At 49.4% G+C, this 27,261-nt stretch overlaps 2 protein-coding genes across 2 annotated transcripts in view; one reads left to right on the top strand and one right to left on the bottom strand.

Annotated features, from left to right (window-relative positions):
• Positions 1-27,261, bottom strand: part of LOC309529522 (L-threonine 3-dehydrogenase, mitochondrial-like) — a 444,872-nt gene that overhangs the window by 238,202 nt on the left and 179,409 nt on the right. The gene's annotated exons all lie outside the window — the stretch shown is intronic.
• XKR6 (XK related 6) overlaps positions 7,433-27,261 on the top strand; it is a gene marked incomplete at its 5' end in the record, with an annotated part of 182,075 nt that continues 162,246 nt past the window's right edge. Inside the window, one exon of the mRNA XM_082217582.1 lies at positions 7,433-8,238. Coding sequence (XP_082073708.1) covers positions 7,433-8,238 — 806 coding nt within the window. The remainder of the gene's footprint in view (positions 8,239-27,261) is intronic.

The raw sequence follows: 27,261 nt of genomic DNA, 5'->3' as shown, positions 1-27,261 counted from the left end.
TTGCATCACTCAGAGCAAAAATATCACGCACACACATGTACAACCCAGACATAAAACAGCATAATATCAGAAATACGTTGGGCAGATTAAAAAAAAAACATTTTAGAATGTGGGTCTACCACATAAAAATCATGGCAAGTATCCACTGATAATTTCTCCTCCTACATCTTTGCCTAATCCCTTTTCTAAACCATTTAAGCTACTGGCCATCACCAAACATCTTGTTGCAGAAAATGTTGTAGATTAATATAGTATTATTCTATCTGTCCTGAATCTCCTGTGAATCAATCCCATTGGGTGAACCCAAGTTCGGGGGGGGGGGAGAGGGAACAGGGAGTGAGATCTTCTTTCTGCCCACATTTTATAAATATCTTATCAGTTGTTCATTTTATAGTTGCCGTTAAAGGTAAAGGTAAAGGTACCCCTGCCCGTACAGGCCAGTCGTGTCTGACTCTAGGGTTGTGCGCCCATTTCACTTAAGAGGCCGGGGGCCAGCGCTGTCCGGAGACACTTCCGGGTCATGTGGCCAGCGTGACGAAGCTGCTCTGGCGAGCCAGCATCAGCGCAGCACATGGAAACGCCGATTACCTTCCCGCTATAAAGCGGTACCTATTTATCTACTTGCACTTAAGCGTGCTTTCGAACTGCTAGGTGGGCAGGAGCTGGGACTGAAAGATGGGAGCTCACCCCACCGCAGGGATTTGAACCACCGACCATGCGATCGGCAAGCCCTAGGCACTGAGGTTTTACCCACAGCGCCACCTGTGTTACTATTAATATATTTATTTATCTCCTGCCCCTTTCCCCAGACCAGTACTCAAGGTGGCTTAAACAAACTGAAAGAATGTGGATAAAATACAAAAAACTAAAAACATATATAAGAGCATCATTACAAAGTAACTAAACACTAATAGAATTAAGACAAGACAAAAAAGGCAGGTAATAAAAACAGCACAGCCCTATTAAAAGCCATTTCCTAACCCCCCCCCTCAAAAAAAACAAAACACAACACCATTCAGTTCCCAAAGGCCTGTTGGAATAAAACTGTCTTCAGCTGCCTGTGGAAAGACAGCAAGGAAGGAGCCAGGCTAGCTTCTCTAGGAAGGGAGTTCCAAAGTCTCGGAGCTGCCACCAAGAAGGCCCTCTCCCATGTCTCTACCAAGTGTGCCTGTGAGGGTGGTGGACTGAGAGTAGGGCCTCCCCTGAAGATCTCAGAGTCGAGACAGTTCTGTATGGGCGATGCAGACTATTTACAGGAACAGAACACAGATCTTATGCTAGCTCTCTCTAACATGACTCACAACTCCTACACTGAACTACTGAACCACTGAGCTCAGAACTAACACATTCCAGTTAGTGGGCCATTAATTATTACTCCCTTGAGAGAGCTTGACCAATCAGGGAGCGGTCTCCATGTCACTGTTATCACCAGGCAGACTTACTCCTTCAGATTGCCTTCTGGCTGTCTGCCAAACCTTAATTGACTCTGTGTGAGTAGCTGCACGTACACAGTTTTCCCAACAGGGAGTTCCAAAGTCTAGGAGCTGCCACCAAGAAGGCCCTCTCCCATGTCTCTACCAAGTGTGCCTGTGAGGGTGGCGGGACTGAGAGTAGGGCCTCCCCTGAAGATCTCAGAGTCGAGACAGTTCTGTATGGGAGATACAGTCTTTCAGATAGCCCTTTATAGGGTTTTATAGGTCAAATCCCACCTCTCCTCTGCACAAGATGATGTTTGTGATTCTCCTCATCCCCATTTTTATTCTCACAACAACCCTGTGAAGTAGGCTAAGCTGAGGAACTGTGGCTGGTCCCAAAGTCACCTGGTGAGCTTCATGGTTGTGTGGGGGATTTGAACCCTGGTCTCCCAGGTACACGGGTGGCACTGTGGATTAAACCACAGAGCCCAGGACTTGCCGATCAGAAGGTTGGCAGTTTGAATCCCCACGACAGGGTGAGCTCCCGTTGCTCGGTCCCTGCTCCTGCCCACCTAGCACTTCAAAAGCACGTCAAAGTGCAAGTAGATAAATAGGTACCACTCAGTCGGGAAGGTAAACGGCGTTTCCGTGCGCTGCTCTGGTTTGCGGCTTAGTCATGCTGGGCACATGATCCAGAAGCTGTACGCCGGCTCCCTCGGCCAATAAAGCAACATGAGCGCGCAACCCCAGAGTCGGCCACAACTGGACATAATGGTCAGGGGTCCCTTTACCTTTACCTTTACTCCCAGGTACAAGTTGGACACTCTAACCAGTGCACCAAACTGATTCATATGTCCTTGCCTTCCCTGACTTGGGAGGGGAGATTGTTCTTGGTGACAAGCCTGTTTCTGCTAGCTAAAAAAATCAGGCAGCTTCCACTCCAGCTGAACCTATTTCAGAAGATTTTCTGGATACAGACGCCTCTGACCCGGCTGCACACGGCGAACTCATCAGAAAGAGCCTGCCCAGCCAATACCCAAATTATTTGCCTTGGTTCTGACTTCCATCCTCCAGGACGACAGCTGGAGCTATGGGAAGTTGAGTATTTCAAGAGCAGTCGGCTGCGTCGGAACTTCACACAACTTTTGAACTCCCCACGAACCATTTGTAAAAGGCCACTGTTCTTTTCAGTTTGGATACTACAGCTCTCAAGCACAGCCTCTGTGTTTGGCATTGTTCCCTCACTAGCCTTGACTTCAAATGTTTTTTGCCCCCCCCCCATTCACTAGCATTGAATCTGAGTCAGAGCTTAAATGTGGAAAGACGTCTAGTGAGAGATTTTGCTGGGAGAGGAGAAACTGATCTGTTAGATTAGTGGGCAGCTGAAAACATGCCCTCTGTTTTTTTCCCCACCCACAATGAGGCAGGAGGGTAGGTTTCTTATTTTATTTTTATTAATTCATACACATGTACACCACCTGGTGCATCATATACAGCACCTGGCCATCAAACTTACTGGATGACCTTGGGCCAGTCACTGCCCCTTAAAAGGTAAAGGGACCCCTGACCATTAGGACCAGTCATGACCGACTCTGGAGTTGTGGTGCTCATCTCACTTTATTGGCCGAGGGAGCCAGCATACAGCTTCCAGGTCATGTGGCCAGCATGACTAAGCCGCTTCTGGCGAACCAGCGCAGTGCACGGAAATGCCGTTAACCTTCCCACCGGAGTGGTAACTATTTATCTACTTGCACTTTGACGTGCTTTTGAACTGCTAGGTTGGCAGGAGGCAGGACCGAGCAACGAGAGCTCACCCTGTTCTGGGGATCCGAAGGTGCTAGTACTGATATACAAAACCCTGTATAGTGGTACCTCTAGTTGCGAACAGGATCCGTTCTGGAGGCCCGTTCACAACATGAGCAGAACGCAATCTACATCGTGTCTGTGCGTGCGCAGGTCGCAATTCGTCACTTCTGCGCATGACTTCATTTTGTGCGTCTGCACAAGGTAAATGCCGTTAACCTTCCCACCGGAGTGGTAACTATTTATCTACTTGCACTTTGACGTGCTTTCAAACTGCTAGGTTGGCAGGAGCAGGGACCGAGCAACAGGAGCTCACCCCATCGCGGGGATTCGAACTGCCGACCTTCTGATCGGCAAGTCCGAGGCTCTGCGGATTAACCCACAGTGCCACCCACGTCCCTCACCCGTGTCAACCCACTGCCCCTTAGCCTAACCTATAATAATAATAAAATATTATTTGTACCCCGCCCATCTGGCTGGGTTTCCCCAGCCCTACTCTGGGCGGCTTCCAACAAAGACCAGAAATACACTAAAATGTTACACATTAAAAACTTCCCTGAACAGGGCTGCCTTCAGTCATCTTCTGAATGTCAGGTAGTTGTTTATCTCTTTGACATCTGGTGGGAGGGCGTTCCACAGGGCAGGCGCCACTACTGAGAAGGCCCTCTGCCTGGTTCCCTGTAGCTTTGCTTCTCACAATGAGGGAACCGCCAGAAGGCCCTCGGCGCTGGACCTCAGCATCCGGGCAATGGGAGTGGAGACGTTCCTTCAGGTATACTGGGCCGAGGCCCTACCTCACCGGGCTGTTGTGGAGATTAAATGAGGAGGGAGAGAACCACGGACACCACCTGGAGCTCCTTGGAGGAAAAGGTGGGTCATATATGCAATAAATAATAAGGCTTAATCATAAAAGAATACCAGTGTGGTGCACATTGAGGAATACGTGCAGTACAAAGGGGGAAAATACTAAATATGCTCACCCAGATTCAACAAGGAGAAGCTAGCACAGAGGTGCCTGCTAGGGCAGGGGGCTGCCCACCTCCCTGTGCAACCCCCCCCCACCTCCAAATTCACCCTAGATGTTCAAGAGAACCCCCAGACAGTAAGTGGAGGGAGAGAGGAGGGAGAATTGGTCCATCTGGTAGGCAGAAATGCTTACATTGAAAGAAGAACCAGAAGAGTGTGATGCTGAATTCCTTCCATAGGGTTGTATCCTGTGTTGGTCACACTCAGAGTAGACCCATTGACATGAAAGGGTATGACTTAGAATCATGGAATTGTAGAGTTGGAAGGGACCCTGCGGGATCATCTAGTCCAGGCACGGGCAAACTTAGCCCTCCAGCTGTTCTGGGACTACAACTCCCATCATCCCTAGCTAACAGGACCAGTGGTCAGGGATGATGGGAACTGTAATCCTGAAACAGCTGGAGGGCCAAGGTTGGCCATGCCTGATCTAGTCCAACCGCCTGCGATGCAGGAATGTGAAGCTGTCCACATCAAACTTTCAACCTTGGCATTATCAGCACCACGCTCTAACCAACTGAGCTATCCAGGCTGACTTAGGTCCATTAATTTCGACATGGAGCTGAACAGCAGTGCATATTACTTTGCATACTTCCTTATGTGTAATGGGGCCCCCTCTTTGAACAGCAATGTGTATTATTTCACTTATTTCTAAATGTAAGCCTTTAGGCTGCGCTTGGAGGTCCTCCTGCTGAGAAGGGCCCTGGGCTCCTCCCCCAAAGTTCTGTCCATAGCTGTCAACTTTCCCCTTTTTTTAAGGGAAAGTCCCTTATTCCGAATAGGATTCCTCGCAAGAAAAGGGAAAAGTTAACAGCTATCGTTCTGCGCTGACGACGCCACAGGAATAGACAGCAGCCAGCAAACTAGCAGGCCAGGCACTAAGGCAAGCAAAACTTCAGCACCACGGACAGCGACCAAGGGAAATAAATGCCCGTCAAAGGCTAGCAAGCCGCTCAGTAGATTTAGAAGCCTCTTGAGCTAAGAGACACTGTGAAGACATTGAGTCCAGCTCTCTGATCTTGACCTGGTCTGAGTCTCATGCTCTATGGGCTGAGCAATATAAGAACATAGCAAGAGCATTAACGGATCAGGCCCAAACCCTGTCTGATCTATGATGGATAGATGGAGAGCAAAAAATGAGAGCTGTAGAAACTTATATGGTTCTACAGAGGGATTTTTTTGGGGTGTGGGGGTGTGGAAGAATGTGGGGCTTCCAATTCAACAACCAGTGGGTTGGTCTGGTTGCTGTCATGAGAGGTGCAGTTAGCGGTGGGAGCAGAAAGCCAATTTTGTTTTAGAGGAGTGGAATAATTTTAAAAGATGTGAATGCCTTTAAGTGGGTGTTTTTGGAACAGGAAGAACCAGAGACACTGATTCACTACTCCAAACCACTGGGATATGTGCTAAAGTTAAGTTTACAAAAAAAGGGGGCTGCTCTGGGTCAGAGTAAGACCTTTGGAGGCCCTGAAGATTACAGTGCCCACCACAGATGTAAATAAAAATAAATAAGGAATCAAAAGGGGGAAGAACAAAAGGGGGGGAGTGTAGAATGTAAAGAAGACTAACAAAGTTCTGATTTTCCCTAAAATGACTAAGGTTTTTTGTTTTGTTTTTAAATAATAGGAACCTGGAAAATAGGTAGCTGCTTTATACCCAGTCCATCTAGCCCAATGTCTACACTGACTGGTAGCAGTTCTCTAGGGTTTCAGGCAAGGAGTCCCTTCTAGCCCTACCTGGAGATACCATTGGAGATTAAATTTGGGACCTTCTGCATGCAAAACAGATTATATAATTCAGCACTGGGGATGTTCCAGAGCTGGGAGGAGGAGGAGGAAATAGAGGAGAAAGTGATCTAGCGCATTCTTTGCATCTGTGCTTTTGCAAAAGGTACCCAGATGAATAAAGTCAGCACGGGCTGCTGGACTAGGGGGGGCCTTGGACCGGATCCGGCCCCATGGGGCTCTTGTGATGTTCTTAGGAAAGCTGACACGGAGGAACAGAACGGAAAGGAACCGTGCTATGATGGAGACCGGCTTTCCTTATCCTCAGAAATAACTCAAGGGGGAGGATGGCGTGGGGAAAACCCGATGTTCCTGCTTTCAGGGCATCTTTGGGGCTGTTGGCATAGCGGGGGGGGGGGTGTCAGGAAGAAGACCCCCCCCTTAAGCGCTTCGGAGTGGGGGTCACATACTCGTTCCAAAGGAGGAAACCTGGGGCGGGGGTGTCTCCTTGGAGAAGGCGCCTCTAGAGCAGGCCTTACGCTCGGCAGGTAGAGAGGCAGGCAGCCGGCGCAGGCTGCGCGCGGCCCGGAGGGCGCCCCTCGCCCCCTTGCGGAGGGCGCCCGGAAGCACACATCTCCACCCCCAGCCCTCCACCCGCACCGCGGGAGGCCTCTCCGGGCCAGTGGGGCGCCTAGCGCGGCGTCGCAGGGGCCGCCTCTCCCGGGATGGACGAGGCGAGGGGCGCAGAGGCGCGCGTGGCGGGGGCTGCGAAGCGACCTGGCCGGGCGGGCCTGGGCGCACGCGGCCAGGGGCTTCTTCTCGGCCGTGGAGGACGTGCCAGCCGGTGTGTCCGGTGGTCGCCTTCCTCCTCCTCCTCCTCCTCCTCGGCTGAGCGCCTGGCGGCTCTTCCCCGGCGCTGGCACTAGGGGTCCCCTAGCCAACCAGCCTGCCTGCCTGCCAGCCCCTTCCTGTGCGGCGGCGGCGGCGGTGGCGGCGGCTGCTGCTTGCGGGTCTGAGCAGAGGAGGAGGCGGCGAGCGCGAGCAGGCGGGCGGTGGGGAGGGGAGATGGGGGGCCCGGCCGGTCTGTAGCGCCTCCCTCCTCCTCCCCCGGAAGCGGAGGGGAAAGCAGGAGGAGGAGGGCGGCGGCGGAGGAGGCGGAGGAGGCGGCCGTGGGTGGCGGCGGTGGCGGCGGCGGGGAGGGCATCCCGAGCCCTGTGGCCGGAGGGGGCCCGGGAGGCGGGAGGGAGGGGCGGCAGGAAGGAAGCGGCGGGGAGGAGGAGGAGGAGGCGGAGGAGGAGGCCGGGGGAGGAGGAGGAGGAGGAGGGAGGGGAGGCAGGCGGCCGGGCAGGCGGCGGCGGCGGCGGAGGGAGCCGGGCTGCCGGCCCGGGCAGCAGCGGGGGAGCCCGGTGGCGGCGGCGGCGGTGGAGGAGGCGGCGGCGGCGGCGGCGGGGGGGCCCGGCGGCGGAGGTGATGGCGGCCAAGTCGGACGGCAGCGGCTTCTCGCAGCTGCACAACCTCGACGACCACCACTATCACCACCACCACCATCATCACCACCTGGCCGGGGGGGCCGCCGCCGCCGCTGCCGCCGCCGCGGGCCAGGGGGGCTGCGGTGGTGGCGGAGGCGGCGGCGGCGGCGGGAGCTCGGACGACGAGGCCGGCGGGAGCAGCTCCATGCACATCTGCCACTGCTGCAACACGTCGTCGTGCTACTGGGGCTGCCGGAGCGCCTGCCTGCGCAGCCTGCTGGGCCGGGGGGCCGGAGGAAGCGGGTCGGGGGCCGGAGCCACCGACCCGCTGGCGCCGGGGGCCGGAGGTGGCGGCGGAGGAAGCGGCGGCGGAGGCGGCGACGGGCCGTCGGCGGCGGGGCTGGCGGTGGAGCGGCCGTGGCTGGACTGCCTGTGGATCGTGCTCGCTCTGCTGGTGCTGGTGGGCGACGTGGGCACCGACCTCTGGCTCGCCCTCGACCACTACGGCCGCCGCGACTACCTGTGGTGCGGCCTGACGCTGGCCTTCGTGCTGCTGCCCTCCGTGCTGGTACAGATCCTCAGCTTCCGATGGTTCGTGCAGGACTACACCGGAGGAGGCCTGGGCGCCGTGCAGGGCCTCACCAGCCGAGGGCCTCCCATGATGGGATCCGTCGGGGCCGGCCGCCGCGCCGGGCATCGCCACTACCACGGCGCCGGCGGCACGCCCGGAGCTCAGCGCCTCTGCAGGCTCTCCGTCTGGATTTGGCAGTCCGTCATTCACCTGCTGCAGATGGGACAAGTCTGGAGGTAAGCGGGCTGGCAGGGCGGGTGGGGGGCTCTCTGCAGGTGGGGGGTTAGGCTTCTGCCTATACCCCCCTCCCAAATATATGTATGTACCTGGAGGCAGGCTGGAGAAGGCCAGTCTTCCAACGGCAGGTGGAGGAAGGGATGACCTCAAAGGGTTATTGGATGCACTCAGGTAAAGGTGTTCTATTCCCTCCCCTCATGAAGGCTTTTGAAGAAGGAAGCAAGATTCCCTCCCCCCTTTCCAAGTAGAGACAGGAGAGTGACCCTCACCACTTCTCAGAAGGGCATGAGGGACAGTGGTGGGGGGGAGGCAAGAGGAAGCCTCCCCCCGACTTTGCACATCTTTTGCCCCAGGAAAGGGTGACCCCCCCTCCTTCCTTTCTGCACCTGGAGGGGGAGGGAAAGGAGGAAGGCAGACAGGTGACAGGTGGAGCAAGGTGATTTCCCTGCAGAACTGTTTGGATGAGCTTATTCCTAGAGAGAAGGAAGACCCAGGCCAGGCTGGGGGGGGGAGAGGTGTAACCCCCCCTCCTGTCTCTACGTGCATCTGCTGGAGTCATGGGAGAGACTGGGGACAAATGCCCCCCCTTCCTGAAACACAGGTAGGGAAAGGTGATCACATCTTCTGATCCAAGAGCTTCTGGAGCCTCCAGAATTTGGGCCAGATATAGGGTGAGCTAGTCTTAGCATTCACTAAGGATGCAGGCTTAAACCTCCTTCGGAATATTTCCTGTATGCACTATGAGGAAATAGGATACCAGAATAAACAGATAACAGGTTAGAGTGAACATGTACCTGGAGCCCTCTCCCCTCCCCCACTTTTTTTTTTGTGCAAAGGAAGCACACACAGTATATAATTGGGTGTAGCAGGAAAAGGGGGTGCTTTCAATGCACACCTAGTCAATACCTATTCCCAGACTTAATCCCCATCACCCATCCCAAAAAGCAGCAAGACTCACCTCCCAGATTGCGCTAGTGCAGTTGGGATATTTGAAGAAGGAAGGTAATTGCACACTGCTATATAAGTTTCACGGATATTGGGGTGAGGAGGGATTTCCCCCCTCTTCCAAAGACTGAGTTCACCCCATAAGAGAGGACCCATGGGTATAGTTGCCCTTGGATCCTGGCACAGAGGAGAGGTGATATTCTGGGGCAATTGGCAGGCTCAAGGGCATCTCCACAAAGCGGGTCACCTGAAGAAGACATCTGGCCAAGTGTCTTTAGATCTGGTCTAGAGAGAAAGGGTGTTCTGCACAGCCTCTAAAACATGGTATCATTTTGTACAGGTGGACATAGGGAGGACTGCCCCACAAACGTGATTGTGGGGTGGGGATTTGGCATTCTCCAATGCTTGGAGATGGAGAGGGTATGAAGTCAAAGGAGAGGAAGGCCAGTTGCTGGTCCTCTACACTACTGCTGTACTACAATTCCCATCATCCCCTGGACCATTGGTCCTGCTAGAAGGGGCTGATGGGGGTTGGAGTCCAACAGCACCTGCAAGGCCTGAGAGCCTCGTCACCTTGTGTGGAATGAAATGCCTTAAAGCCATCATAGCAGAGAGGTGAAAGACATTCCACCCTAGATGCCTCCTGGGATGATAGAACTTTTGTAAGCATTTCCTGGAAGAGGCCTTTTTTGGACCCTGGTCATACCTTGAACCCAAACATGCATTTATGGAGCCTATTCTCTTTCTGTGTGTAAGAAGATTCACATGGCGCCAATGCTCCTGTTGTGGTGAACTGCAGGTCAGGCTGCAACCTAGTTGTAGGTCCTGACCCACCAGTTGAGAACCTGGGAGAAGTGGGAGGGGAGCATCTTCTCCCTTCAGCACTCCTCCATTTGGAAGGCACCAAGGTTGTAACCCAGCAACACTCTCCCTTGTCCCCCATTGGACATAGGGGGCTCTACCCTTGAATAAGGAGCAGCTGTGGGGTGCAAAAAGGAAAGCACCTTACCCCGTATTTTTCTGGGGCTAGAAGACTGAATTTCCTTATGGCGTCTGTGTGTGGCAGAGAATATTTAAATGCATTTGTACCAAAGACAGAGAGAGAGCCATCAAAGAGTGTGTCCTCCAGGATGGGCTTTAATGATTTGAGATGTCCAGATAAATTCTCTGCACATGCAAGTGTGAGCAGAAAGTAGGGCAACAGAGAGATGGCTCCCTCCCTAAGACATGCACATAGTGGAGAGATGGAGGCATCTTTAAGGGGGTGTGTGTGTGTGGAATTCAGAGTTGTAGCCACCAAAGGGTGGTTTACCTCCCAAATGCAATACTATATATAGGCCCAGAAGGGCTCTCTCTCTTTACCTGCTATGCACAGAGCAACGAGGGCCTTTAGGGCCACCTCTTCAAGAGAAGACCCAAACAGCAATATCCCAGAGAAAGTACTGATGCCCTAATCTGAACACCTGTACCTTGCATCTCACACTGGAGGGTGGCCACGGGTCTTCCCTGTAAGACAGTGCTCACGTGTGGATTGACGTGAGGATTTGTAAATGTGGAGCTAGACTCCCTCCTCCCCTCCCTGTCCTTACACCTCCCTCCTCCCCAAATTCCACCCACATGGTTTGGCTACGTGAAACCCGGAGTAACGAGGAGGACAGTCGATACCACTGCCAGACAGAGGGGGAGCTCTAGGGTAGGGTTGGCTTCAGTTTTTTAGAGAGGAACTGTGGGGAAAGATGCAGAGGGTGTCCTGGAGAGACCTTTGCTAAGATGGGAAACCTTTGCAGGGAGAAGATGGAGAAGGAATTGTGTGTGGGGGGGGGCTGCAACGAAGGCCTTTTCGGTGCACCCACCCAGGCTTGCTCACCACCTAACCGTTTCCCGCAAATGTGGTCGTCATGCGTCTTTATGTGCACACGCCGAACCCTTGAGGGTTTTGCAAATTGAAATTAAAAGGGGGTGGTCGTAGCAAGATGCCAAAGTGAACGCTCTTTTCGTCTCAAGTTTTTGTGCAGAGATCTGAGAGCGCATGAGGCGTTCTGGAGAGACTCTGGGCTTACGTAATCTGAATCAGAATAAAGTTTGGAAGATGAAATGGTTTAGGAAGCCCCTTTGCCTTAGGGATGTGCCTATGTGCGTACGTGGATGCCTTGCTCATCCACATGTGCGCATGAAATTAGCAAGTGGAACAAACTGAGCTCTCTTCCTTGCAATCATTTTGTGTGTGTGTGTGTGTGTGTGTATGATGAAGATGTAGTCAAAAATATAAATAAACAGGAGTTTAGAAGGAGGAGGAGGAGGAAAGGAAATGGAGGGTTAACCGATGTGTTCCTTTAATGACTGCCTTAAATATATATTTATATATATTGGTGGTGTAATAAGGAGGGTGGAGGGCTAGATTGTAACAATTTGAATTGGATGAAGTGGGGAGGGGAGTGGGGAGATGGTTGATGCCCAGCGATGGTTTGATGCTCAGTGATGTTCAGATTAATTGGAAGGGCTAAGCCAGCCCCGGCAGAATTCTCTGGATTGGCTTTGAACCGATTTAAGATGGAGGCAGTCTCTTTGAGAGGGTGGGGAGAAGCCAGGTTGGTGCTGGTGTGTGTGTGGGGGGGACATCCAAGGGGGGGAATAGAGATTGCACAGCAAAGATTGTTTGGAGAGGGGCGATGAAGGAAGGAAGGCACCCGCTTGTGTGTGTGTGTGTGTGTGTGTGTGTGTGTGTGTGGCTTGTATGAAATTGCAACCCTGGGAAAAACGCAACGGTGAAAACATGCATCACAGCAGCATAGATTTCCTTGCTTTCCTGAAATGTCATTCGCACCTCTTCTTGCAGAGGAGATCCCTTTTGCATGGCCTTATTTTTTCCATGCTAGCGTGTTTAGGGGAAAGCAAGAGGGTTCTCCCCCCCCAACACACACAAACCTTCCCCAAGAGATTTGCTTGTGTCACGAGAAAAATGGAAGTGTGCCAAGTTCGTTTCTCCTCCTGTGGTGTACCCAAGCACCAACCACATGCGCCAGTCCTCAGTAGCCGCTGGAGTAGAACACGTGTCTGGCATGTTGTGGGTCTCATTTCTGGGGGCAACTGTGTGAGTGCTTGGTGGTGTGGGCTGATCCCGATTCCACCTCCTTTCCCCACCCACCCTTCCCGAAATCCTGTGCCATGTTGGAACAAATGGTGCTGGTGAGATCCTGGGGTTCTGATGGCACCCCAGCTGGATTCATGACATGGGACCACGCATTGCCTACTGTGCGCTATTGCGCTGATTTCAGAGGCTCTGAATATTCGTTGCAACCAAGTCGAACACTTGGTTTCCCTCCAAACTTTGCTATCTGGAACGAGGGATGCGGGTTAAAACTGGCGTACGTTGGCTCTTTCGCTATGGATTAGCAGAGGTGGCTCTGTTTGGAATCCCGGACAGCCGTCATATCTGTTGAACAAATGCGTAGAGGTAACCATCGTCAACCTTTCGTGGTTGTCATTTTGTATATTCTTAATTTTTTTTTAAATGCCTCCTCGCTGGCTGTTATGACCGTCATGTGAATTACTCCTGGATGCTGCGGTGTGGCTAATCCGTACAGACACTGTTTAAAGCTGCCTTTGCCAGCGGCTAAAATCTTTGCATATTGGACTGGTGAAATGTTTGCATTTGGAGGGGTTTGCTGGGGGAGAGAGAGCGGGGACTGACTCAGTCATTGCAAACGAAGCAGTATCAAGCTTGCTTACCTTTCATGGTGATTGAGGCGAAGGGAGAGGGATGCTCGCTCACTGGTGTGGCACTTCCTTCACATGCAGAAGGTCCTCGGTTCAGTTTCCAGCCATGGCTGGGAATGTTCCCCTGCCTGAAGCCTCGGAGGAAAGCTGCCAGTCAGTGCTGCCAGTATTGGGCTTGAAAGACATAGGGGCTGACTCAGTCCAAGGCACCTTCGTACGCTCTTACATTTGCAAACTCAAGCGCATGCATGCTTATCTATAATCCTTGTCTAGGGATGGAGCTACAAACAGCGCATGGGTTCCTTTGTAGAGAGGTTAATGTTATAAATATATGGACCGAATTGCCTAACATGCTTATAGAGGCATTGACCCCATTGCGAAAATCATTGTGCGGTAGTAGAAGTTTTTTCTGGTGTCCGGAGCTGATGTGTTTGCAAGTTTAAGATTGCTCTCACGGGAAGATCTCTCACTGTGAATAGGGCATTTTGGGGAGGGGGGGTTATTTATTTATTTATTTACTTGCTTATTTATTTATTGCAGGGGAACAAGTTTATACAAATGAAAAGGTGAGACAGGAGCCCAGTTTGCACGTCACTGTAAACTATGGGTAATAGTTTACTGGTCAATGCAAAATCTCTGTGCCCGGGTGTCCAAATTGGGGGTTATGGTTTGTTTCACTCCAACAAGCCACATTCCCCGGTTCAGACATAATGCTAAGCAAGGGAATGTGGTCTGTTCTCCCCCAATGTGGTAGAAGTGAAAAGCAAAGAGTCCAGTACATGAGTATGCACGGTAAACTATGGTTTGCCATGACACGTGAATAATGCCAGCATCTGAAATGTCATCAAGGAAAGTCTTGGAAGACTTAAATATTGTCATAGCTGCAAGCAGAGCTTTTTTCTGGAGGTACTCAAAGGAACGCAGTACCAGAACCTCTTTTTTGTTGTTGTGTGCAGTGGCGTAGCGTGGGGGTGCAGGGGGGGCCGGCCGTACCGGGCGCAACATCTGGGGGTTAGGGTTAGGGGGTGCAAATCCACGGGTATGGGGGCGCAAATTACTTGCCTTGCCCCGGGTGCTGACAACCCACGCTACGCCACTGGTTGTGTGGCACTTCTGTTGCATGGCAGTAAGTATGGCGCTTACTGTAATAAATTCATGGTGAGTACCGGCACCTACCGTATCTTTCTAGGAAAAAAGCACTGACTGCAAAAATGTTAGTAGCTGCAAGGTGGCACATGCTTATAATTCCTACCGTACAAGGACAACTCAGTCAAACATGGTACATTGCAACGATGTCCTAAATTAACAAAAATTGTACGATTGGGGGAGACGGGAAAAGGAACGGTTTGAAAAACCCTATGAACCTTTCGTTACATTTATGCAACGAAAGTTTAAAATTCATTGATGGGATGCCTTCTCACTGCGAAAAATTTGTTGTGATTTGTTTCTTGTTACATTTTTAATTTTAAAAGATTGCCGTATGGAAACTTATCTTTGATTGAGCAAAGTTATTTCATGTGGCTGGTTAGTCACACTGTTATTCCGCATGTAAGCTGCAGTTGAAATTCCCTCTTCCCTTTCAACTGATGCCTTTTAAAAAATTTTAAAGTTTCCCAAATGTTTTAAGATTCTTGAAGATGAAACTCACCCCACCCCACCCCGGATATGGCTGAAAAATTGTACTTGGTTGCATTTGAGAAACTCCTCCAGGGAAGGGAATGTGGAAAGGGTCAGAGCCTTCATAAAACATATCCAGCTGACTGTGAAAACTGGAGATCGTTCAATGAAGGCTTGGCCACACCCAAGTGACATTTGCCAATAGGAATAAGGGACACAGTGCAGAATGATAACACGTCATGGGCACTCCTGAGATAGGTAAAGGTAAGGTAAAGGGCCCCTGGACGGTTAAGTCAAGTCAAAGGCGACTATGGGGTTTTGGTGCTCATCTTGCTTTCAGGCCAAGGGAGCTGGTGTTTGTCCACAGACAGTCATGTGGCCAGCATGACTAAACCACTTCTGGCGCAACGGAACATCATGACAGAAACCAGAACGCATGGAAACACCTTCCTGCCGCAGCAGTACCTATTTATCTACTTGCACTGGTGTGCTTTCCAATTGCTAGGTTGGCAGGAGCTGGGACCGAGCAACGGGAGCTCACCCCTCACGGGGATTTGAACCACCGGCCTTTAGATTGGCAAGCCCAAGAGGCTCAGTGGTTTAGACCACAGCGCCACTGCAAGCTTGGCTGGCTTCTATGGTGGCCAAGACTTTGGAACTCCCTCACCAGACTGGCTTCCCCTTCTGCTGGCAGGTGAAGACTTTCTTGTTCCAACAGGCTATTGGGAATATATTGCTTTTAATGAAAGGGCTGGAACCATGTGGCTTTTACTGTAATTATTTGTTTGGTTTTAATACGGTGTATAGTTTTAACTCTATCAGCGTTTAACTGTGTTTTTAAATTGTTATTTCCTGTGTTTTTAGCTTTTCTCTTTTTTATCTCTAAACTGCCTTCGGCGGGGGGGGGGGGGAGAGAGAGAGACAGGGTATAAATTGTGGGCATCATTCTATCTTGAGGGACACTGGAATGAGCTTCCAGGGGTGAAGTCAAACCATTGCGTTAGCAACACTGACGTGACCTCACCTGAGCAGGATGTATGGAGGTCCTGGGCTACCCAGATGACATGACCACCCTCTCGGCCTTGCTGATGTGGTTCAAAGGAAAGGAGAGCAAGACGTTTAGCACCAGCTTGGCTGCAGGAGTTGCTGGAAGGAGGATTGCAATTGCCATCCAAACATCTTAAGGACTCTGGATTTATGCCTTAGCTTTCTCTTCTCCTGACGATATCCCACAAAGCAGCGGAGGTTGAGGAGCAGAGTTGGTTTTTTTTTAAAAAAAAAATATATTTATTAACTTTTCAAAGGTTATACAAAAAAAAAAAAAAAACAAAAATAAAAACACATATAATTCCATTCCCTTATTTTCTTTTAACTTACTTCTCGGACCTCCTCATACCTCCCCTTTTTGTATTCCAATTCAAATTATTCATTCAGCAAATCCTCGCCCTTAATTTTCACTTAATTTTACACCTTTCTTTCTCCCCCCCCCCCAATTATCTTAATCATTACAGCTGATAACCACTTAAATTCTAACCAACATCATTCTAACATTCACTAATTTTGTAATATTTCCCAAGATAGTCCTTGAATTTCTTCCCATCTTCTTCCGCCGTCTCTCTTCCCTGGTCTCGGATTCTGCCAGGAAGCAGAGTTTTCCTTCTCCTAGGTGGGCTACCTTCCCAGGTAGACGTGCTCCAGGTGTATAATTATATACAGTAGTACCTTGGTTCTCAAACTTAATCCATTCCAGAAGTCCATTCCAAAACCAAAGCGTTCCAAAACCAAGGCACACTTTCCCATAGAAAGTTATGCAAAATGAATTAATCCCTTCCAGACTTTTAAAAACAACCCCTAAAACAGCAATTTAACATGAATCTTACTATATAATGAGACCATTGATCCATAGAATAAAAGCAATAATCAATGTACTATACTATAAAATAAATAAGACAGTATTGTAGATGATAAAAATTTAAATTATTTTTTTTCCCTTACCTGCACTGAGGATAGTCATTGTTTGGATGGGGGGCTTTTATCCATTTCCGCTGTCACATAATCAATCAATCAATCAGTAGCTGAACTGGGTTCCACATAGTCACAAAAACAAATTAACCAAAAAAGCCACAAAAACGCAAAATAAATAGTAAAAACAAAAGTGCCAAACTTAATCCGTTTCCAAAGTCCATTTGACTTCCGAAATGTTCAAAAACAAACGCACAGCTTCTGATTGGTACAATCGCCCCGGAAACAATAGCTGACAGCTGTGCCGGATGTTCGGCTTCCGAAAAACATTCGAAAACCGGAACACTTACTTCTGGGTTTTTGGCATTTGGGAACCAAGGCGTTTGAGAACCAAGGTGCCACTGTACTGCAATCGTCATTGTTGTTGTCATCACGCATTCACGCCCTCTCTATCCAGGCAAGCAAGAGAGCTTAGCAGGGTTCAAGGACACTTCCCAGCCAGGAATTTCAAGCGTCAAACAAGTCCGATGAGGGATGTGGCTTGGGGAGACTTCTGAGGGCCAGATAAAGATGTCCGGAGGGCCATATTCAATCCCTGGGACTGAGTTCGCTCCTACTGTATTATAGAGGGCAAAAGTAAAGGGTCGTTAAGAGCAGATGGCCGCCTCCCCAGATTTCCGTTGCGGGCCCCAAAATGCCTTCCTTTGCCCAGAGAAAGGGAATATGATGTCCCGTATAAGCCGTCCCAAAGTGGCACACTGATTCTTCGTTTCTCCAGTGGGTCCACCTTTTGTTTAAGCCGTGGCCACAAGTAGGTTAGTGGGTCATAATTTGCTCTGTCCTGAAAAACATAAGAAGTTTAGCTTGCAGCGGAGGCTGTATAATTTAATCCCCCTTCAGTCGGCAGCAGATTGCGGCGTGGTGCGTCCAGAACGATGAGGATTCCCAGCTGCCCTTCTGGTAGACGGTCACTGGAGGGAATCCCGCTCAGTTTATGGTGGAAGGTGCTACGGTTCTAGCAAGCAATCATGGGTTCGAGTGCGACCCCAGGATGAAATCAAGGTCACAAAACCTGCCCTGCTTGTGTGTACAATCCTCCTGCTTGTGTGTACAAAGGAGGACAATGCCATCTTTGCTGCTTCAAAGCTGAACACTGGGATGGATAATCATCTTTAAACGGCAACAACAACAACAACAACAATTTATTATTTATACCCCGCCCATCTGGCTGGGTTTTCCCAGCCACTCTGGGCAGCTTCCAACAGAATATTAAAATACAAAACCTATTAAACATTAAAAGCTTCCCTAAATAAGGCTTCCTTCAAATGTCTTCTAAAAGTCTGGTAATTGTTCTTCTCTTTGACATCTGGTGGGAGGGCGTTCCACAGGGCGGGCACCACTACCGAGAAGGCCCTCTGCCTGGTTCCCTGTAACTTGGCTTCTCACAGTGAGGGAACCGCCAGAAGGCCCTTGGTGCTAGACCTCAGTGTCCGGGCAGAACGATGGGAGTGGAGTTGCTCCTTCAGGTATACTGGACCGAGGCCATTTAGGGCTTGAAAGGTCAGCACCAACACTTTGAATTGTGCTCGGACACGTACAGAGAGCCAATGTAGGTCTTTCAAGACTGGTGTTATATGGTCTCGGCGGCCACTCCCAGTCTCCAGTCTAGCTGCCGCATTCTGGATTAGTTGTAGTTTCCGGATCACCTTCAAAGGTAGCCCCACATATGGCCCATTGCAGTAGTCCAAGCAGGAGATAACTAGAGCATGCACCACTCTGGCGAGGCAGTCTGTGGGCAGGTAGGGTCTCAGCCTGCATACCAGATGGAGCTGATAAACAGCTGCCCTGGACACAGAATTGACCTGCGCCTCCATGGACAGCTGTAAGTCCAGAATGACTCCCAGGCTGCGCACCTGGTCCTTCAGGGGCACAGTTGCCCCATTCAGGACCAGGGAGACCTCCACACCCGCCCACCTCCTGTCCCCCCAAAACAGTACTTCTGTCTTGTCAGGATTCAACCTCAATCTGTTAGCCGCCATCCATCCATAGCTAAACTGTGGAACTCGCTTCTGCAGGAGGCAGTGAGGGCCACCTGCCTGTCTTGGACAAATTCATGGAGAAGAGGGCTACCAATGGTTGCTCTCCACAGTGGCTGCTCTGTGTCTCCATAGTTGGACACAGTAATATCAGTTGTTGGAAGCCAGAGGAGGGGAGAGGGCTCTCATGCTTGGATCCTGGTTATGGCTATGCCACAAGCATCTGGTTGAGTGTTGGTCTACTTGACCATTGGCCTGGTCCCTCACTCTCTGCCTTTGCTTTTTGAATGATGACTCAGAACAGCAATTCGCTGGTACCTCTTCACACAATGCGTCTTCTGTTTGTGAGATTTGCTGCCATGCTATATAGTTTTGGCTGTGGGGTTAGAAGGCTGTTAGCCACGATGCCTCTGCAGAACCTCCACATCCAAGAGTAGTCTATCTCTGAATATCAGTTGATGGGGGACAAACAGGCGGGGATTGTTAGTCATGCTTTGGGCTTCCCCAAGGCATCCACCTGCCACTCTGGAAAGCCAGGTGGGTCAGCTTTTGCCAACCTGATGCCCCCCCCCACATGTTGGCGGGGCCTGATGGGACTTGTAGTCCAGAAAATCTGGAGGGTTGTTGGCCAAGGTTGGAGCCTTCGTATTCTTCCTATATTCTGCTGCTCAGCTGTAGAGAATTGTCTCCCGACACATTTGTTCTCAGTTTCTCCTAGGTTTCAAATAATTAACACAGAGGCATTCAGGCAGGTGAGGTTGTAAACATTTTTGCGGGCCATTACATTTGCAGGCTCCTTTGCAAGTCAAACATTTCCAGTTTACTTCCTGATCCAAAAAGATTCAGGATATGGGGGAAGGTGCACAGACGTATTAAGGAAATAATACTTGTTTGTTTACAAAAAAAACTTACTCGGCGTGATTTATGAACATAATAAAAGCAAAGAATGAAAAAATAAATAAAGCAGGATTATGCTCCTCTATAAAGTGTCGTCTTCTTCTTCTTCTTCTTCTTCTTCTTCTTCTTCTTCTTCTTCTTCTTCAGCAGCGATCTCTCGTAGCTGAGTGAGATTGTATCCCATGAGTACGGTCTTAACAGTAAGTCTGTAAGTGACTGTGGAGGCCAATTCTGGATCCAAATACGTCCTTCCACAGTGAGGACATAGGTTTCTGGGCGGGAGTTGATCATGGTATGGATTTGCCAAGCATGCCTTCCTCTTAGCATGTTTCTCCATTTCATCCTGAGTTTGAGCGTCTTCAAAGCCCATGAAACCTTTGGTAAAAGTTGTTCTCTAATTGGAGTGCTCACAGGCCAGTGTTTCCCAGTTGCTGATGTGTATACTACATTTTTTTTTAGATTTGCCTTGAGAGAGTCTTTAAACTTCTTTTGTTGACCACCAGCATTATGCTTTCCATTTTTAAGTTCAGAATAGAGTACAGTGGTACCTTGGGTTACAGACGCTTCAGGTTACAGACTCTGCTAACCCAGAAATAGTACCTTGAGTTAAGAACTTCAGGATGAGAACAGAAATTGCGCAGAGGCGGCGGGAGGCCCCATTCACTAAAGTGGTATCTTAGGTTAAGAACAGTTTCAGGTTAAGAACGAACCTCCAGAACGAATTAAGTTCTTAACTCGAGGTACCACTGTAGTTGCTTTGGAAGATGACAATCAGGTATCTGAACAACATGACTGGTCCAATGAAGTTGATGTTGAAGAATCATTGCTTCAACACTGGTGATATCTGCTTCTTCCTGTACACTGGTGTTAGTTGTGTAATGTGCAAAAAATTTCAGAGACACCACTGATGGAATCTTTCGAGGAGTTGGAGATGGCGTTTATAAGTGGTCCATGTTTCACAAGCATACAGTAAGGTTGGTAGTAGAATAAAGTGTACTGCTAATCCAAGCTATAAATGAGAGAACAAAGCTGCCTCAAGTTAATCCCAGGCAATGGAGTGGTATGAACTTCGGAACTCCCTCCTGTTGATATCAGGCAGGCATCTTTGCAGTAACTCCTGCTTAACACATTTTTGCTTATGCAAGCCTGTCCACAGATTTTAACCACATTTTTGAATATTTTAATACTTTTTTAAACAGCCCCTGGATAATTTTAATGTTTTATTTTAAATCGTTTAAAAATTGCAACCATGTGGTAGATACATTTTGTTAAATAAAATAAAAAAATAAAATAAAGAAATATTTGGAGAAAAGTGCTCCCTCAGCGGCCTTGAACCATTAAAGGTTTTAAAGTTAATAACCCACACCATGAATTGGGCCTGAAAATATATGAGCCAGGTTGAGGGGTTCACAGCCACTCACCCTTGTCAATTATTATTATTATTATTATTATTATTATTATTTATACCTCACCCATCTGGCTGGATTTCCCAGATGAGCTACAGAATTCTGAGCAAGCTGAAGTTTCTGAATCATCTCCAAGGGCAGCTCCACACAGACTACATTGCAGCAGCCCAGAGAGGAGATGATAATTTCATGGGTAGCCATTTCTTTTTGGTTGGTAAAGAACAGGAAAAGTTTGACACAAACAGGAAGGTCAGAAGGTGAGGGGGGGAAAGAACTTTATGAAATCACAAATGGTTTGGAACAGGATGAAAAGAGAACAGCGATTCATTCTTAAAAGGGGAGCACATGAGGTATGCCCACTAAATTAGAGAAAGAGAAGGAAAAGGAAAAGTACTTTTTCACATGCTTTAAAAAATAGTCATAATTAAAAACATAATTAAAAAAATAAGCTGGCAACTTCCGTTATAGAGATGTGAAAACTTTCTGCACAGTATTTCCTGATTCTGGTAGGTAGCTGTGTTGGTCTGACGTAATCGAAATAAAAAAATAAATAAAATTGTCCAGTAGCACCTTAGAGATCAACTAAGTTTGTTATTGGCATGAACTTTTGTGTGCATGCACACTTCTTCAGAGACACTGAAACAGAAGTCAACAGACCCTTATATATAGTGAGAGGGTGGGGTGGGTCTCCCCCCCCCCAAGGGTAAAAAACATGCCAAAGTTATTTTTCGTCATCTGGATACTATCGCTTTTTTCTGTAGGACTAATTGCAGTGTTAACAGTCGTCAACAGGTTTACCATACCCATCAAGTCAATCACCCATCTCCTACTACCCTTCTGAGAAAAACCCCTCCCCACCCTCCCACTATATATAAGGGTCTGGTGACTTTTGTTTCAGTGTATCTGAAGAAGTGTGCATGCACAAGAAAGCTTATACCCAGAACAAACTTAGTTGGTCTCCACTTCATGAGAAGAGAAGACTCCGTGGAAAAGACCCTGATGTTGGGAAAGATGGAGGGCACAAGGAGGAGGGGACGACAGAGGACGAGATGGTGGGACAGTGCTCTCGAAGCTACCAGCATGAGTTTGACCAAACTGCGGGAGACAGTGGAAGACAGGAGTGCCTGGCGTGCTCTGCTCCATGGGGTCACGAAGAGTCGGACACGACTAAACGACTAAACAACAACAACAACAAAGGTGCTACTGGACAATTTTTTTAGTATTTACTGAAAAACTCTGTACAGTGGTACCTCAGGTTAAGAACTTAATTCATTCCGGAGGTCCGTTCTTAACCTGAAACTGTTCTTAACCTGAGGTACCACTTTAGCTAATGGGGCCTCCCGCCGCCGCCCAATTTCTGTTCTCATCCTGTAGCAAAGTTCTTAACCTGAGGTACTATTTGTGGAGCATCTGCCTTGCAAACGGAATGTCCAAGGCTCAGTTCCTAGCATCTTCAGGCAGCCTTCCCCAAATCCTCCCTGGAAAGTTGCTACTAGTCATTGTAGACTGTACAGAGGAAAGTGGAACATTGACTTGACTCTGTATAAGGAAGATTCCTACGCTCCCCACTCACTGACTACATGTGGAGAAGTTCAGAGGAGAGCAATAAAGGTGGTCTCCCCAGCCACTCTGGGCGACTCCCAACAGAATATTAAAAACCCGCTAAAACATCAAACATTAAAAACATCCCTAAACAGGGCTGCCTTCAGATGCCTTCTAAAAGTCAGATAGTTGTTTATTTCCTTGACATCTGATGAGAGGGTGTTCTACAGGGTGGGCACCACTACTGAGAAGGCCCTCTGCCTGGTTCCCTGTAGCTTCACTTCTTGCAGGGAGGGAACTGCCAGAAGGCCCTAGGGGCTGGGCCTCACTGTCCAGGCTGAATGATGGGGGTAGAGACGCTCCTTCAGGGATACTGGGCCAAGGCTGTTTAGGGCTTTAAAGGTCAGCACCAACACTTTGAAATGTGCTCGGAAATGTACTGGGAGCCAATGTAGGTCTTTCAGGACCAGTGTTATGTGGTCTTGGTGGCCACTCCCAGTCACCAGTCTAGCTGCCGCATTCTGGTTTAGTTGGAGTTTCCCGGTCACCTTCAAAGGTAGCCCCATGTAGAGCGCATTGCAGTAGTCCAAGTATGAGATAACCAGAGCATGCACACTCTTGCAAGACAGTCTGCGGGCAGGTAGGGTCTCAGCCTGCGTACCAGATGGAGCTGGTAAACAGCTGCCCTGGACACAGAATTGACCTACCCCTCAATGGACTGCTGTGAGTCCAGAATGACTCCCAGGCTGCGCACCTGGTCCTTCAGGGGCACAGTTACCCCATTCAGGACCAGGGAGTCCTCCACACCTGCCCGCCTCCTGTCCCCCCAAAACAGTACTTCTGTCTTGTCAGGATTCAACCTCTATCTGTTAGCCACCATCCATCCTCCAACCGCCTATAGACACTCACACAAGACAAATAGGGAGAACCCTGTTGTACTCAGATCCTGCTTTTGGGTTTCCCACAGGGATCTGTTTGGTCACGGTTGAGAATAGGATGCTGCACTAGACGAACCACTGTCCGGATCCACCAGGCTCTTATCTATTACATCTATTACATGTTTAGCACAGAGGATCAAAAAGGGGTTAGAGAGAGGATGGTAGCCTTCTCCAGGTATGTGATGTCACAAAGAAGAGAGCATTTGTCTTGGAAGGCAAGGCAAGAGCTAATGGGATTAAAGTACAGGAAGGTGGTTTTTGGTGGAACGTTAGAAGAAAGCTTTTGATGGCTAGAACAGGTCAGCAGTGGAACCAGTTGACTAGAAGGGTGGTGGACCCTATGTGTCTGGAGGTCTTGAAGGAGAGACTGGACAACCATCCATTGGGCATTCCCTAGCTCAGTGTTAGAACCTCAGGTGTATTAGCTAGCCTCCAAATGGATCCTTAAACCAAGGTTGCAGTCACCAAAATGAAATGTCTAGTTGTCATTTTGGGCCAAGACAGCTCTAGAGCCTTATTTTTCAAGTGGTGGACTGTCCGTGATTGATTCTCGGTTAAACATCTGGCTAGTCCAGCGGACAACCTTGAGGTAGGTTAAGAACTTTGAGAACTTAAAGCAGAAAAGTCACTTTATCCAGGGACAGTCCACACCTATATTGGCCTATTCCTACCTCTTTTTCGGATTGGTGACACGGACCGTTCATAACGTAAGAATATTCTTCACAAGTCTGAGCAGGACAGTGGGGGTCGGATAAGTGAAGACACGCAACGACAATTAACTATAACGTCATTCACTGCTCTGGCTCAGGCTGCATTTTGGTTCAGAGATTTTTTTCCGGATTGTGCAGATAAAATATAATGGGTAGAATTCTGCAGGATGTATTGTTAGTGTGTGAAAACAATCAAGATCCACTGATCCTCAGGTATGTACCTCTAGATGGTGGAGATGTCAGGCATCATCCTGGTGCCAAGGCATCTTCACTTGGTGGCAAGTGTCCAACAGTCAGGTGCAAAATGCGCCTGGCTCCTGACTAGCTTCGAAAACTGTATTGAGGGCCAGACTAGATGACTTTCAGCACCCTCCCCTGTACTTTGATCCTGTGATTCTTACTCCCCAGTTCATTGCTCTCCTCTGCAGTAAACTCACCAATCCACTTTAGGCAAGTGGCTTGGTCTCAGGCTGGGCAACCCTCAACCACAACTTGGGGATAATAACGCTGACCTACTTTGCAAGTTTGCTGTAAGGGTTGCAACCAAAATTGTTGTTGTTTAGTTGTTTAGTCGTGTCCGACTCTTCGTGACCCCATGGACCAGAGCATGCCAGGCACTCCTGTCTTCCACTGCCTCCCGCAGTTTGGCCAAACTCATGCTGGTAGCTTCAAGAACACTGTCCCACCATTCGTCCTCTGTAGTCCCCTTCTCCTTGTGCCCTCCATCTTTCCCAACATCAGGGTCTTTCCCAGGGAGTCTTCTCTTCTCATGAGGTGGCCAAAGTCTTGGACCCTCAGCTTCAGGATCTGTCCTTCCAGTGAGGACTCAGGGCTGATTTCCTTCAGAATGGAGAGGTTTGATCTTCTTGCAGTCCATGGGACTCTCAAGAGTCTCCTCCAGCACCATAATTCAAAAGCATCAATGCTTCAGCGATCAGTACCCATATAAACGATAAGCACCAGCAACAACAGTAGTAGAATTATTAGCATCATCTCATCAAAGCTGTTTGTTTAGACTACATTAATGACGCATCTCCAGGCCTGATAGTGACTGTGAAAGGCATGTGTTTGGGTGTTGCACGTGTATGCTAAACGAGGGATGCTTTTTAAAAAAACAACAACACAGCCCTGGAATGAATGGTGGAAGTGAAACCCTCGATATATTTAGAAGAATGGAGAATTGTTGCACGCAAGCCAATCCCATGGTTTTCTTGGCTGAGCCTATGATGTCTCATAGTCTTGTGTGCCATATGGGGCAGGAGCCAGGATTCTGAATGGCCAGCCAGGGTGGCAGAGAAGACAGCCAAGCAGAGGGAAATTCAGTCTGGGATCTGGCAAAGGTGGTGTGGAGAGGACCTAGAACCAAGCTGCATGGTGTTGGGTGTTTGGCTCAGCTGCAATGATGGCTCTGGGTGCACCAGCAATCATGTTGCCTTGATGGAGGTCGACAGGGTTGTGGCTCAGGGTTAAAGCACATTCTTTGCTTGCAGATGGTCTCAGGTTGAATTCCTGAATTCTCCAGGTAGGGCTGGCGAGAGACTCTCCTCTTCTCAACTGAAGATATGGAGCATTTAAAGGGGCAATGCTCTGGTTTGCAGCTGTGGTTTATAGCATCAAGCCCATCAATGGACCTCTGGAGTGATTGGCAAAATGGTTTAGAAGGGCTTCTGTGGGCTTTGCTTAACTAACAGAACTAACTTTGCCAGAAGCCTGGAGTGGAGTCTAAAAATGTCCTGAGCAGCTGTCAGCTTGGACATCTTTTAGAGGGAATTAGACAAACCCATGACAAATAAGTCTGTCGATGTAGCTGTGATGGCTATGTTCAATATTCGCCATAGGCCCCTTATACCAACTGTTGGGAATCCCAAGTGGGAAGAATGCTCTTGCATCTGGTTGGCCGCTGTGAGAACAGGAGACTGGATCAGCCTTTGGTCTGATCTAGCAGGACTCTTCTTCTGCTATAATAATAATAATAATAATAATAATAATAATAATAATAATAATAATTTATTTATACCCCGCCCATCTGGCTGGGTTTCCCCAGCCACTCTGGCCGGCTTCCAACCAAATATTAAAAACAATACAGCATCAGACATTAAAAACTTCCCTAAACAGGGCCGCCTTCAGTTGTCTTTTAAAAGTAAAATAGTTGTTTATTGGCTTGACATCTGCTGGGAGGGCATTCCACAGGGCAGGCGCCACCACCGAGAAGGCCCTCTGCCTTGTTTCCTATAACCTCACTTCTCGTAGCAAGGGAACCGCCAGAAGGCCCTCGGTGCTGGACCTCAGTGTCCGGGCTGGATGATGGGGGTGGAGACGCTCCTTCAGGTATACTGGGCCGAGGCTGTTTAGGGCTTTAAAGGTCAGCACCAACACTTTGAATTGTGCTTGGAAACGTACTGGGAGCCAATGAAGATCTTTCAGGACCGGTGTTATATGGTGTTATGTTATGTTCTTAGGGGCTGCAGATCTCTCCTTAGGGATGTCATTCAGGTATCCGGGTGGACCAAATCATTTTCCGGTCCTGCCCAGTGACCAAGTGGGGTGATGTGAGGGACTGGGCAGAGGAGGAAAAGGGAAGACTGCCTCCCCAGCCTGACCCTTCCAGAGAAGAAGAAGACAGTTCAGAATTACAACAGGGGTTTGAGGAAGATCACCGCTCAGAGGAAGATGAGGGGGGGGAATTGGGAAAGTTGAGAGAGGAGGAGGAGGAACTAGCTGACACGTTGTCAGGGTTACTTCCAGATCCTAGCTCACAGAGGATCACGCTAGCCAGCGATCGTTAAATAAAAGTCTTTATTGAGTTACAGTCTCCATTCTCGAGCTGCTGCGTGCAACCCTACGTCTTATGCTTAGATCGGCGAAGCTCCGTCTGAGTCTCCGCCCCTTGCGCACCAACTTAATATCCTAGCCCTGCTCCACCTTTTCCGCCTGACAGTTCTCCTCTGGGTCCCTCTGCCCCCCTGGGTCTCTTCCTTCCGGGATTCTTCTGACGCTGACCCCCCTGACTCTCCTGTCTCCTTGCGCCGGGCTTTAGGACCTGGCTCCCTTTCCGGGCTGCCTACTGCGCCACCTTCCTGTGCATTTGAACTTGGCGCGCGCACCCAACCTTCCACTTTCCGTCTAACCGTCACTTCGCTCCCCGATGAAGGTGTGGCCACTCCTGACTCGTGCCCTCCCTCCTGTTGCGAGCTGCCAGCGCTTGCTCCCTGGCGCTCTTCCTCTTTCCTACTCTCTGGCGGTGACGTTGGT

The sequence above is a fragment of the Podarcis vaucheri genome (assembly GCF_965113315.1).
Source record: "Podarcis vaucheri genome assembly, chromosome: 3".
In the NCBI taxonomy this organism is placed as follows: domain Eukaryota; kingdom Metazoa; phylum Chordata; class Lepidosauria; order Squamata; family Lacertidae; genus Podarcis; species Podarcis vaucheri.
The sequence above is the reverse complement of the archived record's forward strand: the minus strand, read 5'-3'. Positions and strand labels throughout refer to the sequence as shown.